The sequence below is a fragment of the Mercenaria mercenaria genome, chromosome 9 (assembly GCF_021730395.1).
Source record: "Mercenaria mercenaria strain notata chromosome 9, MADL_Memer_1, whole genome shotgun sequence".
NCBI lineage: Eukaryota > Metazoa > Mollusca > Bivalvia > Venerida > Veneridae > Mercenaria > Mercenaria mercenaria.
The window spans coordinates 77,649,349-77,661,157 of NC_069369.1; the positions used below are offsets into that span (position 1 = coordinate 77,649,349).

General features: G+C 37.2%; 1 protein-coding gene across 3 annotated transcripts in view; it reads right to left on the bottom strand.

The window, feature by feature from the left end:
* Positions 1 to 5,426, bottom strand: part of LOC123547549 (protein mono-ADP-ribosyltransferase PARP14-like) — a 163,860-nt gene extending 158,434 nt beyond the window's left edge. For all 3 annotated transcript variants that reach the window (XR_008372493.1, XM_053551801.1, XM_053551800.1), the window contains exon 1: positions 5,151 to 5,426. Coding sequence is in view for 2 of the 3 variants with exons in the window: in XM_053551801.1 (XP_053407776.1) it covers positions 5,151 to 5,346 (196 nt within the window). In the remaining variant the exon portion in view is untranslated. The remainder of the gene's footprint in view (positions 1 to 5,150) is intronic.
* Positions 5,427 to 11,809: the final 6,383 nt, after the last annotated feature.

Genomic DNA, 11,809 nt, shown 5'->3' on the forward strand with positions numbered 1-11,809 from the left:
TAGCTCAAGGTCAAGTTTCATTTCCATACACAACACTGCGCATGTGGTCCAAATTCGAAAGCTGTAGCTTGAGAAATGTGAAAGTAGATCACTAGGTCAATGTCAAGGTCAAAGTTTGTTTTGGTACACAATCCTATGCATGTGGTCTAAATTTGAAGCCTGTAGCTACAGAAATGTGAAAGTAGGTCACTAGGTCAATCTTAAGGTCAAAGTTCATTTCGGTACACAAAACTGTGCAAGTGGTCCAAATTTGAAGGCTGTAGCTTGAGGAATGTAAAAGTAGGTCACTAGGTCAAAATCAAGGTCAAATTCTATTTCGGAATATAAAACTATGCATGTGGTCCAAATTTGAAGCCTGTACCTTCAAAAATGTGAAAATAGGTCACTAGGTCAATGTAAAGGTCAAAGTTCATTTCGGTACACAAAACTATGCATGTGGTCCAAATTTGAAGGCTATAGCTTGAGAAATGTAAAAGTAGGTCACTAGGTCAAAATCAAGGTCAAATTTTATTTCGGAATACAAAACTATGCATGTGGTCCAAATTTGAAGCCTGTACCTTAAAAATGTGAAAGTAGGTCACTAGGTCAATGTAAAGGTCAAAGATCATTTCAGTACACAAAACTATGCATGTGGTCCAAATTTGAAGGCTGTAGCTTGAGAAATGTAAACGTAGGTCACTAGGTCAAAATCAAGGTCAAATTTTATTTTGGAATACAAAACTATGCATGTGGTCCAAATTTGAAGCCTGTACCTTCAAAAATGTGAAAGTAGGTCACTAGGTCAATGTGAAGGTCAAAGTTTTTTTCGGTACACAAAACTATGCATGTGGTCCAAATCTGAAGGCTGTAGCTTGAGAAATGTGAAAGTAGGTCACTAGGTCAAAATCAATGTCAAATTTCATTTTGAAACACGGAACTATGCATATGGTCCAAATTTGACGCCTGTACCTTCAAAAATGTGAAAGTAGGTCACTAGGTCAAAATCAAAGTCAAAGTTTTTTCCAGTGCACAAAACTATGCATGTGGTCCAAATTTGAAGGCTGTAGCTACAGAAATGTGAAAGTAGGTCACTAGGTCAAAATCAAGGTCAACTCATGTCAAGGTTCATCTTGCCACTCAAAAATATACACGTGGTCCAAATTTGAAGGCTGTAGCTACAGAAATGTGAAAGTAGGTCACTAGGTCAAAATCAAGGTCAACTCATGTCAAGGTTCATCTTGCCACTCAAAAATATACATGTGGTCCAAATTTGAATGTTGTAGTTATTGACAAGAACATTTCAAAAGCTTTTCCCTATATAAGTCTATATGAACCATGTGACCACCGGGGCGGGGCCATTTTTGACCCTAGGGGGATAATTTGAACAAACTTGGTAGAGAACCACTAGATGATGCTACGTTACAAGTATCAAAGCCCTAGGCTTTGTGGTTTGGACAAGAAGATTTTCAAAGTTTTTCCTTATATAAGTCTATGTAAACCATATGACCCCCAGGGCGGGGCCATATTTGACCCTAGGGGTATAATTTGAACAATCTTAGTTGAAGACCACTAGATGATGTCACATACAAAATATCAAAGCCCTAGGCCCTGTGGTTTTGGACAAGAGGTTATTCAAAGTTTTTCCCTATATAAGTCTATATAAACCATGTGACCCCCAGGGCGGGGCCATATTTGACCCTAGAGAAATAATTTGAATCATCTTGGTAGAGGACCACTAGATGATGCTTCATACCAAATATCAAAGCCCTAGGCTCTGTGGTTTTGGACAAGAAGGTTTTCAAAGCTTTTCCCTATATAAATCTATGTAAAATATAGAAATAAACAAAGGGCCATAACTCACTCATAAATTGTTGAACCAGTCTGATTTTCAGGGGGACACAACTAGGGTACCAATACATCATTCTGACAAAGTTTGGTCAAAATCCCCCCAGTAGTTTCTGAGGAGATGCGATAACGAGAAATTGTTAACGGACGGACGGACGAACGGAATGACGGACGGACGGACCACGGACGCAGAGTGATTTTAATAGCCCACCATCTGATGATGGTGGGCTAATAAAGGACTTCAAAGTAGAAAAGAACGTCAGAGCGAAGTCAAAGAAATAAATGCAGGAGGGACGAAATAACCAAAACGGGGACGAGTTGACTGAAAATTTCAAGTGGGGGCGGGGGGATTGACCAAATTTGGGTTGGGGGACGAAATGACCAGACTGGGGAACGAGTTGACTACGGGACAACTTGACTTGATATTGCTAGGTGTATACATAAACATTCACACTATATATCAATTCAATGTCCCAAATCATAACAAAGGTAAGACTACAAAGGTACAAAACAATGCAGTTTTAAATTGGGTCATACTAGTTTTTATTTAAAAAAAAATGCCGAGCGCTAACTCTTCTTATTACGGTGGCACAGAGGTGACATCCGCAACACTTTATTTATATTGTGGCCACAACTTAGTAAATCGTGGCCACAATTTAGTAACTTGTGGCCACAACTTAGTAAATTGTGGCCACAAGTTAGTAAATTGTGGCCACAACTTAGTAAATCGTGGCCTCAATTTAGTAACTTGTGGCCACAACTTAGTAAATTGTGGCCACAATATAGTAACTTGTGGCCACAACTTAATATAATAACTCGTGACCACGACTTATATCAGCCAATCAAAACTATAAATAGATGGATAGACAAACGGACAGATGAATAGATTGGATGATACCTACGTACCTACCTACTTATTTATTTGTCAGCACTTCCGGTCGTCTATCTTCCATTCCTGTCTTACCCTTTGCAGTGACGTAGACATTTTATGCGTCCATTTCGTATGGTTGCTGATTTCTGCCATTTTGCGTTATCTCCCTGCAACCCTTTTTGAGCGAAAACACGAGATTTAACGATTTAAATGCGGGGACGCAGGCTGAAAACTCTCTATTGAGTTGGGAAGCGGAGCGAAAGCACGATAATTACCGGGGCCACGGGGTGAGAATTAGTAGCTGGTATGTCAGGGGTGGGGAGCGAAAACACGATAATTAGCGCTGCTTAAACATAGTATTTCCGAACCGCGCCCCGACATCCAGTTACCATATTTCACCACCCGATCTTGTTAAACATCATGTTTCTGCTCCTTGTCCCCACTAAATAGCGAGTTATCACGCCGGACACCCCCCCATTTTAACTTATAAATTTCACGTGTTTTCGCTGTGCGCGGTCACCAGGCGTTATTAACGTTTAAGCAGTGCTAATTATCGTATTTTTGCACCGCGCCCCAGACATACCAGTTACTAAATCGCCCTTGTGGGGTTTCGGCCTGCGTTCTCGACATTTTAACTTGCTAATTCTCGTGTTTTCGCTCGACGGGCCCGCGGGCTGAAAATATAATTTAATTCGGCTAAAATGCAGAATTTAGCATCCTTACAAAATGGACGTGAATAAAAGTGTCTACGTCCCTGCAACGGGTTAGACAGGAATGGAAGATAGACAGACGGACAGAAAGACAAATAAAAAGGTAGATAGGTAGGTACCATCCAATCCATCCGTCCGTCAATCCATCCGTCCATCGGTCTGTTCCTCCGTCGATCCATCCATATATCTACCTTTTATTCCTGTTTAACATTTGCTGGTACGTAGACACTTTTGTGCGCTCCTATTTTGCACTCCTAAACAGCAGCGAAGAAAAAACATTCGTTCCGATTGGCTAATTCTGTCATTCCGCGTTTTAGCCCTCTTAAATTATATTTTCGTCTCGCGGCCACGTCGAGAGAAAACACGAGAATAAACAAGTTCAAATGTCGAGAAAGCAGGTCGAAACCCCGCCAGGGAGATTTAGTAACTGGTATGTCTGGGGCGCGGGGCGAAAACACGATAATTAGCGCTGCTTAAACTTTTAATAGCGATTTATCGCCTGGTGACACCGCCGGGCGAAAACACTTGAAATTTACAACTAATAATGGCAGGGGCTCGGAGTGATAACTCGCTTTATAGCGGGGGCGAGGAGCGGAAACATGATAATTATCAAGATCGCGGGGTGAGATTTAGTAACTGAAATGTCGGGGCGCGGTTCGAGAACACTATGTTTAAGCAGCGCTAATCATCGTGTTTTCGCTCCCCATCCCTGGCATACCAGTTACGTATTCTCACCCAGCGACCCCTGTAATTATCGTGTTTTCGCTCCGCGTCCCTGATAAAATAGCGTTTTCAACCTGCGTCCCCGCATTTTAACTTGTTAAATCTCGTGTTTTCGCTCGTCAGGTTTGCGGGGAGATAACGCAAAATGGCAGAAATCAGAAACCATACGAAATGAACGCACAAAAATGTCTACGTCACTGCAAAGTGTGATACAGGAAGGGAAGATAGACGGATTGAAGTACAAACAAATAAATTAGTAGGTAGGTACGTAGGTACCATCCAATCTATTCATCCGTCCGTCCGTCTATCCATCTTTTTATCGTTTCGATTGGCTAATTAGTCGTGGTCACTAAGTTGTGGCCACAATTTAATAAGTTGAGGCCACGATTTACTGAGTTGTGGCCACAATTTACTAAGTTGAGGCCACGATTTACTAAGTTGTGGCCACAATTTACTAAATTGTGGCCACAATTTACTAAGTTGTGGCCACAATTTGGCCACAATTTAAATACAGTGTTGCGGATGTCACCTCTGTGCCACCGTATCTTATTAGTTTTATACTTCCTCATTTGACTTATAAATTGTCCAACTAACAAGATGTTTCGGGTGACATTGTTGTATTACATACTACAGTCATGCTGCTAATAAAGACTACAGCAATACTGTTGCATTGCAATATATTGATTTGATTCAGTGTTAGTTAGTTAGTCTTACAGTAAAGATCTAGAAATACTACACTCTTGTCATTACTCATTCAGATTTCCGTAAGAATTATATTGATAACACATAATAGAACAGACAATTAAGGTAATTTTACTTCATATATTTGTTACTACATGGAAGAGAATCAATCTGAAAATAATCATTCTCTATAAGGTTACTTTCTGCAAAAAAAAAAAAAAAAATACTTTCGTTTTGAAACCGAAAGTAGGCTAGGTTTTTTTTATCGAATTTTAAGTAATAAAAGTTTCATCGATGATATTATACAAACATTATCATACATAATTAATAAAGTAAGCAACCTGCTGCTGAGGAACATAATAGCACAAATCTCGTCAAGTTTCTGCTACTTTCGATTCCGTCGACTCTGTCAGTGTCCAATATTCGCCCATATTGAAACTGACTTTCAACACGACTGCGTAAGTAAATTTCTGATACTCCGATTGGAACTTGGCAAACCGCAAGGCAATGTTCACAGATCTTTTCTAATGTCTCCATTTCCTTGGCTAAAATACCATTTTCACATATTTGACCAAGCTATTGAATCGTTCACATGACGGCAGATATGAAAACATGTGTAATTGGACGACGCGTTTGTTAAACATTATATGATTGGGTAAACACATATTTTAGTATCTAATTTACGGTACACGGTTTCCGGTAAGACTGAGAAGATCGGAAGACTGTCGCGAGACTGTCTATCCCTCCCGCCTCTCCAACACGCACACACACTCATACACATAGACACGCACATACAGCTTTATCTGTGGCTTATCAGCAGTTATGTTATAGTTATTAACTGGATGGCAATTAGTACAGAAGGGGTCCCCACTAGACCATATAGATTTGTGAAATAGAGTTGAAAGAAAGAAATTTTCCATCTCTGAATGTGGAATAATGATTATTATTATTATTAATAAAAATAATAATTCGTAAAAATGATAATTGATCATAATAATAATAAAAGTCACACTAGTAAGCCACCGGTATAGCGAAAATCGACACTTTATTTGTATTGACAAACCATATGTGCCAACATTATAAGAATAAAAATTGTCATACCAGTGAAAATGATCTTACATTTATACTTAGAGTTGATGATAACAAAAAGGTTGTAAATTTCTTTATCATAAATGTGCAATCATTGTTATTGGAATATAATATAATGAGATAAAATCAAATCTTGTTCCGTCTATACTACTGGGGGAATGAAATCAGATAGCATCTTCATTGTAAAATAAGGTCGAAGTTGGAGAAAGTTAAAATCGTGAAACATCCGTCGCTGAACTTATAATACAATTTTATTCTAAAACAAATAGTTTGAACGAGTCAATGCCAGTACACTTTCAGAGTGGCGATAAATGTAGATGATGAAGCTGGGAAGTCTTTCACTAATTTGAAAAAAAATAAAATCGAACAACTTGTGAAAATAACAACGATATGGCAGTTTGAAATTAAAGAAAATGAAACAATTTTTGTGTATTTATCACGTCATTTACAGTTCTGAATTCTAAATGTGGCAAATAGCCTTTAAATATATTAATTTCTAATATATCTTGAGTGTAAGATGTAAAACATGATAATAATTTTCATTATAGTTGGAAAATGGGAGAATTGTTTTTCAGAAATAAGAAAACATAGTTCAGACAAATGTCTAGAAATTTAGTAAACCCGCCATTTTGTTGAATGTTGCCATGAAAACAAAATGGCTGCCATTTTGATCAAATATTTAAATGTTCGTAACGTTTTCATCGTTAGGCCGAATTTGAAAATTCTTTTACTTCTTCAAATGCTTAAATGAATCTTTGCAGGCAGAATATAATTGGGGCTACTAAAATAATACATGAATAACATCTCTGACATACGTTGAGCCTACCATTGCTATCCTATCACCCTACTACCGCCATCCTACTGATCTACACTCGCCATCCTACCATCGACACGATACCATCCTACCGTCCTACTATCCTACAAAGTAACTGAACAATAGATAGGTAATTATGACGTAGTTTAAGTATTAAAACTAAAAAGTAAATACATAAAATTTTGCTTTTATACACTCTAACGAAGGTACATAAAGTTGAAAAAGCTAATAGGTATTATGTAATTATAACAAAACTTCCATAATTGGAAATCTTGTTCAATTCATTGTTTACCTATTAACACCGTAACACTGCGTGAAGGATATTGATCACACGAATGTTCAGATGATTTCTGACGATCTACGATATCAATGACACTGATTTCCAGACGTATTTTGCGTCATAAATATATCGTTCGGAACAGATATACATGTCCTTTCATTTCTTACTAGTTTTGATTATTCATGCATAGTGTTATCTTACTCTATTTAAGAGACTATCATTTATTAGATTAGGTTAATAGCAAAGCCCAGAACGACACAAAGAACTATGGTCATCCTCCACGCAGTAATATTGTCAACCTCCAAGCAAATCACGTGACGATGGTAAAACCACGCGATCCTAAAATGGCTTCAATCAAAATGCATAAATCAAATGTTTGCCATAACCTACAGGCATATTGACATTTATGTCACAACCTTTAAGAACATAATGAAAGTATTAAATGTATCTATAATCTGCAGTTTACAATTCGTCAAATTCTCTGACTGTACTCAAAATACTTTCAAATAACTTCTTTGTTTACATTTTTAACAGGTGCGTGTCTCATTTGTCTCAACACCATCTGGAAAAAAGAAGTACTTTTAGTATTGCAGCTTTATGGTTTAGTTTTTTGGCTCGTTTTACAAGCAAACTTTATAATATTTAACTATTCTACTTCCGATAAGGGGAAGTAACACTGTGTTGGAGTTTAAACTGTAGTGGCATATTTCTGCCGGCATATTTCTGCCAGATAGGTAGCTATCACGATGATATTGTAAATTTTCTAGGAAAAATGTGCATTTTTATGAAAACATTTCAGCTATATACGATGTTTTTTAGTTATTTTATCTTTTCCTGAAAATGTTTAAGGGCATAATGTCGCTTTAATGTTTAAAACTGCTTCGATATGCTTGGTATCTATCACAGTAATATTTGAAACTTGTCACCAAGGTTAACGTTGTGCAATTTGCCTAGAGCACAATATATCTAGGTAATATTCTAAACTTTCTAGATAATGTATGCATTATTCTAAAAACAATACAGCAATAGATTAGTTTTTCTTGATATTTCTTTTGATGTCCCCGGGCATATAGCCATTGCATGAGCTGTCCTTCCGTCCGTCCGAGCACATGATTGATACCTTAGGCGGTAGGAAGTGTGGCTAATTCATTGTATTCATTGTGCAAATAACTTGTCTTTTTTACTTATGTGGTCATTCTATTGTTTTCAAACAACGGAATGACCACCTAATACCAAAATGTGGGGGTGTTCATCCGTACACCCGTCCGTGCGAAATCTTACCGTTTTGCCTACAGCACACATTAATGACCCGATTTTGTACATACTCGCACTCAACAATCCTTGTGGCAAGACCTAGAAACTAAGCTATATATAAATGACCTTGACCCTCATATGATCTTCACCTTCAAACTTAATCTTAATAAACAACATTTTTGGTCCTACAGCCCACATAAATGACACAATTTAGTTCAACAAACTTTGTGGCAAACATACAACCTGACCATTATATAGATGACCTTGACCTTCATATGATCTTCACCTTTAAACTTAAAACCTCGGAAAAGAACATCTTTGGTCATACAACCGTGGCATGATTTTGCATTTTGAAAACGCAGCTCCTTGTAATTTCCTGGAAATGTTTTGCGTTACTGCTCGAAACTGCCACGAGAAAGTTAGGAAGCTATCGAAATAATATTATAAACTTTCCAGTAAAGCTGTACATTTTTCTGAATATATTATCACAATGAATTACATTTCCAGAAACCTTTAGGCTATTTTATTTACATTTACTTTTCAGAAAAGTTCGAAATATTTTTGAAAGCATAGAGAAGATATCTAGCCTCAAATGGCACTAAAGTAAAAATGTCAAGATAATAATGTAAATTATTGCAAAATTTCCAAGAACTTCTCGACTAATGGCACAACCCTTTCAGAAAACTTCGCTTTTTCAGGAAAACGTTTTCATGTATCACGGTAGCTTCCTAGCTTTCTCATGGCAGAGGTATGCGGAACTTGACAAACAACTAAACATCGTTCGCTTATCTCCTCTATACCGTCATTTTACGAAAACTAAACGTGCATACAACATACATGTATTTGAGTTAACACTGATAAGTGTGAGGCAATTTGATGAGAGAAAATGATAATAAAAAGGCGATACATAACATATATAAATTAAGATATGAATTAAAGAGGTGAAATCGGGCAACTTTGCATTCTAAGCCTCCTAACAGCCCTTTGGTCGGACCTCGCAATGGAAAGGCATCAGTGGGTAACTTGCGGAAAGCCTGGTAGTTATCATGCTGCTCGCGCACGTCCATGCAAGACCAGGTTAAGTTCCAACTAAAATATTGATACTCAGAATATACATACTTAAGAAATACTATTGTTTTCCGATTACAAACAATTTTTAATTTAGATAAAGTATATCCTATTTCGGCCGTTATCAAAGTGTTCACAAAACAGTTAAGAAGACCTAACAGTTGCCTCTAACATTAACATCACAACTTTACATGTTCTTTTCATATGAGAGTGAAAATGGAATACTAACACCCCTATCAAGCATTCAAATAAATAAACTGCTGGACCAGACTGCATCAAACCTTACCCGCTGGAAGAACTGCGGTTGAAACGTTTTTCCTATAATTCAAATAATTTTTCAGAAATCCATCTCCTCTGAAATATTACCATGTAACTGAACAAAAACTTATGTATGTCTTCTGTTGACAAAAATTTCAGCAAAGTACTTTTATATCTCTCCAACTTGCACTATGTGCAAGCTTCTTGTGATAACCGTTTCTCGCTTCACAAAAGATGATATCTTTGTATAATCTTCAACATGGCTTCAGACAGAAACGTTCATGTAAAACCCAGCTTATCCAAATTCATGAAGATATTTATAGATCTCTGATGTCAATCTTGCAAACAGAACTTATTCTACCGGAACGCCTTGTTTAAAGTTGTGCATCTGAATTAAATAAATGACGTACTTAAAATGTAATCTTTGATGGCGAATATACAAGCAAGGTATTAGTAACATCAGGATATCCTCACGCGTCCCTGCATGGTCCCCTTCTCTTCTTGCTTTATGTCAATGACTGCCTAAATCTTTAACTTCTCAAATAATGCTGTTTGCTTCTGAAACAGACCTAGCTATTGTATTCTATCTGACTGTCGCACTCCAGGAACGTTAGGAAATATCACTTGAAACTAAGATCAAGCCAAGAAAACTTGTTACCACTACAATTCCGAGATACAAATCTAAGTATAGTTTCTCATATATATAACAAGGTCAAATTCTTCAGTCTGTTAGTTATTCTAAATACCTTGGTGTCAATCTTTCTAACAGTGACCCATCAAACATAGCTATTTGATTCCTTAGGCGACGCAATATTTTCACAGAAAAATAAAATAAACATCAGCTGATATTATAATCTATTAACAGCCCAAGTTGGATACAACTTTTCTTTTGGGGCCAATACACCCAACTACGAGGGATGCCCCATTCGCTACATTTTTTACTCTTCGACCGATTTCAATTAACTTTGAACAGTTTTCAGCCTTTTGTTCATGAATGATAGAACTATATCTTTATTTACATGGCTGAACCATGTTACATGTAACGTGGGAATCAAAGTCGTCACTTTTTTATTTTCGTTTACATTCGGAAAACCGACTTATTAGGGAAACTCGATCAGCGGTAATTAGTTCTAATAAGCGCAAATTAAAAATTTGTTTAATGCAGAGATATTGCGTATGTTTTATTAACAAAGGACAAATTCCCAGGCTTGAATCATACTAATCATGTTACCACTGTAACCATCGCATAGACGCGACAGGTTAAACTCAAGTATCACAAAATTGTACTATCTATATCGCCCTCGATTGTGTCCCCATTGTGTGACTATCGTACAACATCTCGTGAACATTCACTTCACTCGGAACTTCTATGTTGTGACTGTTGAAATTTAGTTTTCAGGAAAATGAAGTCAAATAACTATTCAGAACATCAGTAATGCCAGATTGTGTGTGACACTCAGGAATACGAAAGTCCATATCTCTTGTTACGCAAAATCTGCTATACACTTTATTGTAAACTCACGGGAAGAGGCGAGAAAACATCATCTCATGTAATATTTGTTAATAACCGGACACTATCGGCAGTCTGAACGTCAATGTGACCTTGATCTTTGATCTACTGACCCCAAAGCAATACGGGTTCACTACTTACATCAGCTGATGACAGGCCTATGAGTCTGAAAGCACTAGGTTCATGTGTTCTTTAATTCGTGATTAGAAAACCCTTTCACTCTAAAGATCACTGTGACCGAAACCTTTGACAAACTGACCTCTTAAGCTATAAAGCTATAGGTGTCTACCCCTAAGACAGCTGTATACCAGATGATTGTTCAGATATGAAGCAAACAATTTTAGTTACAATAACACTGTGACCTAGACTTATGACCCTCAAAAGAATATGGGTCATCAACTGACCACAGAAAATCTTTCTATGGATTTTCGATGGTGCTATATAGAAAAAATACAACTTAAAGTAACTAAAATAGAACATGGCATGGACATTTCTCCATTTACGCTCATGTGGTGATGAGGTTGAACGTAAAACAAGAGCTGTCACTATTAGTGACAAATGCCCCTGAAGCGGGCCCAAGAATGCTACAGTTGTCTGCGCAAAATATGCCAGAATAGTTTAGGTGTGAATTTTAAGTCGTAAGTATGACATTTGAAAGTGCCAAAAGATATGGACAGGACAAAATGCAGACATAAAATTCTGACCTAGACCTGAAAGATCAAGGTCA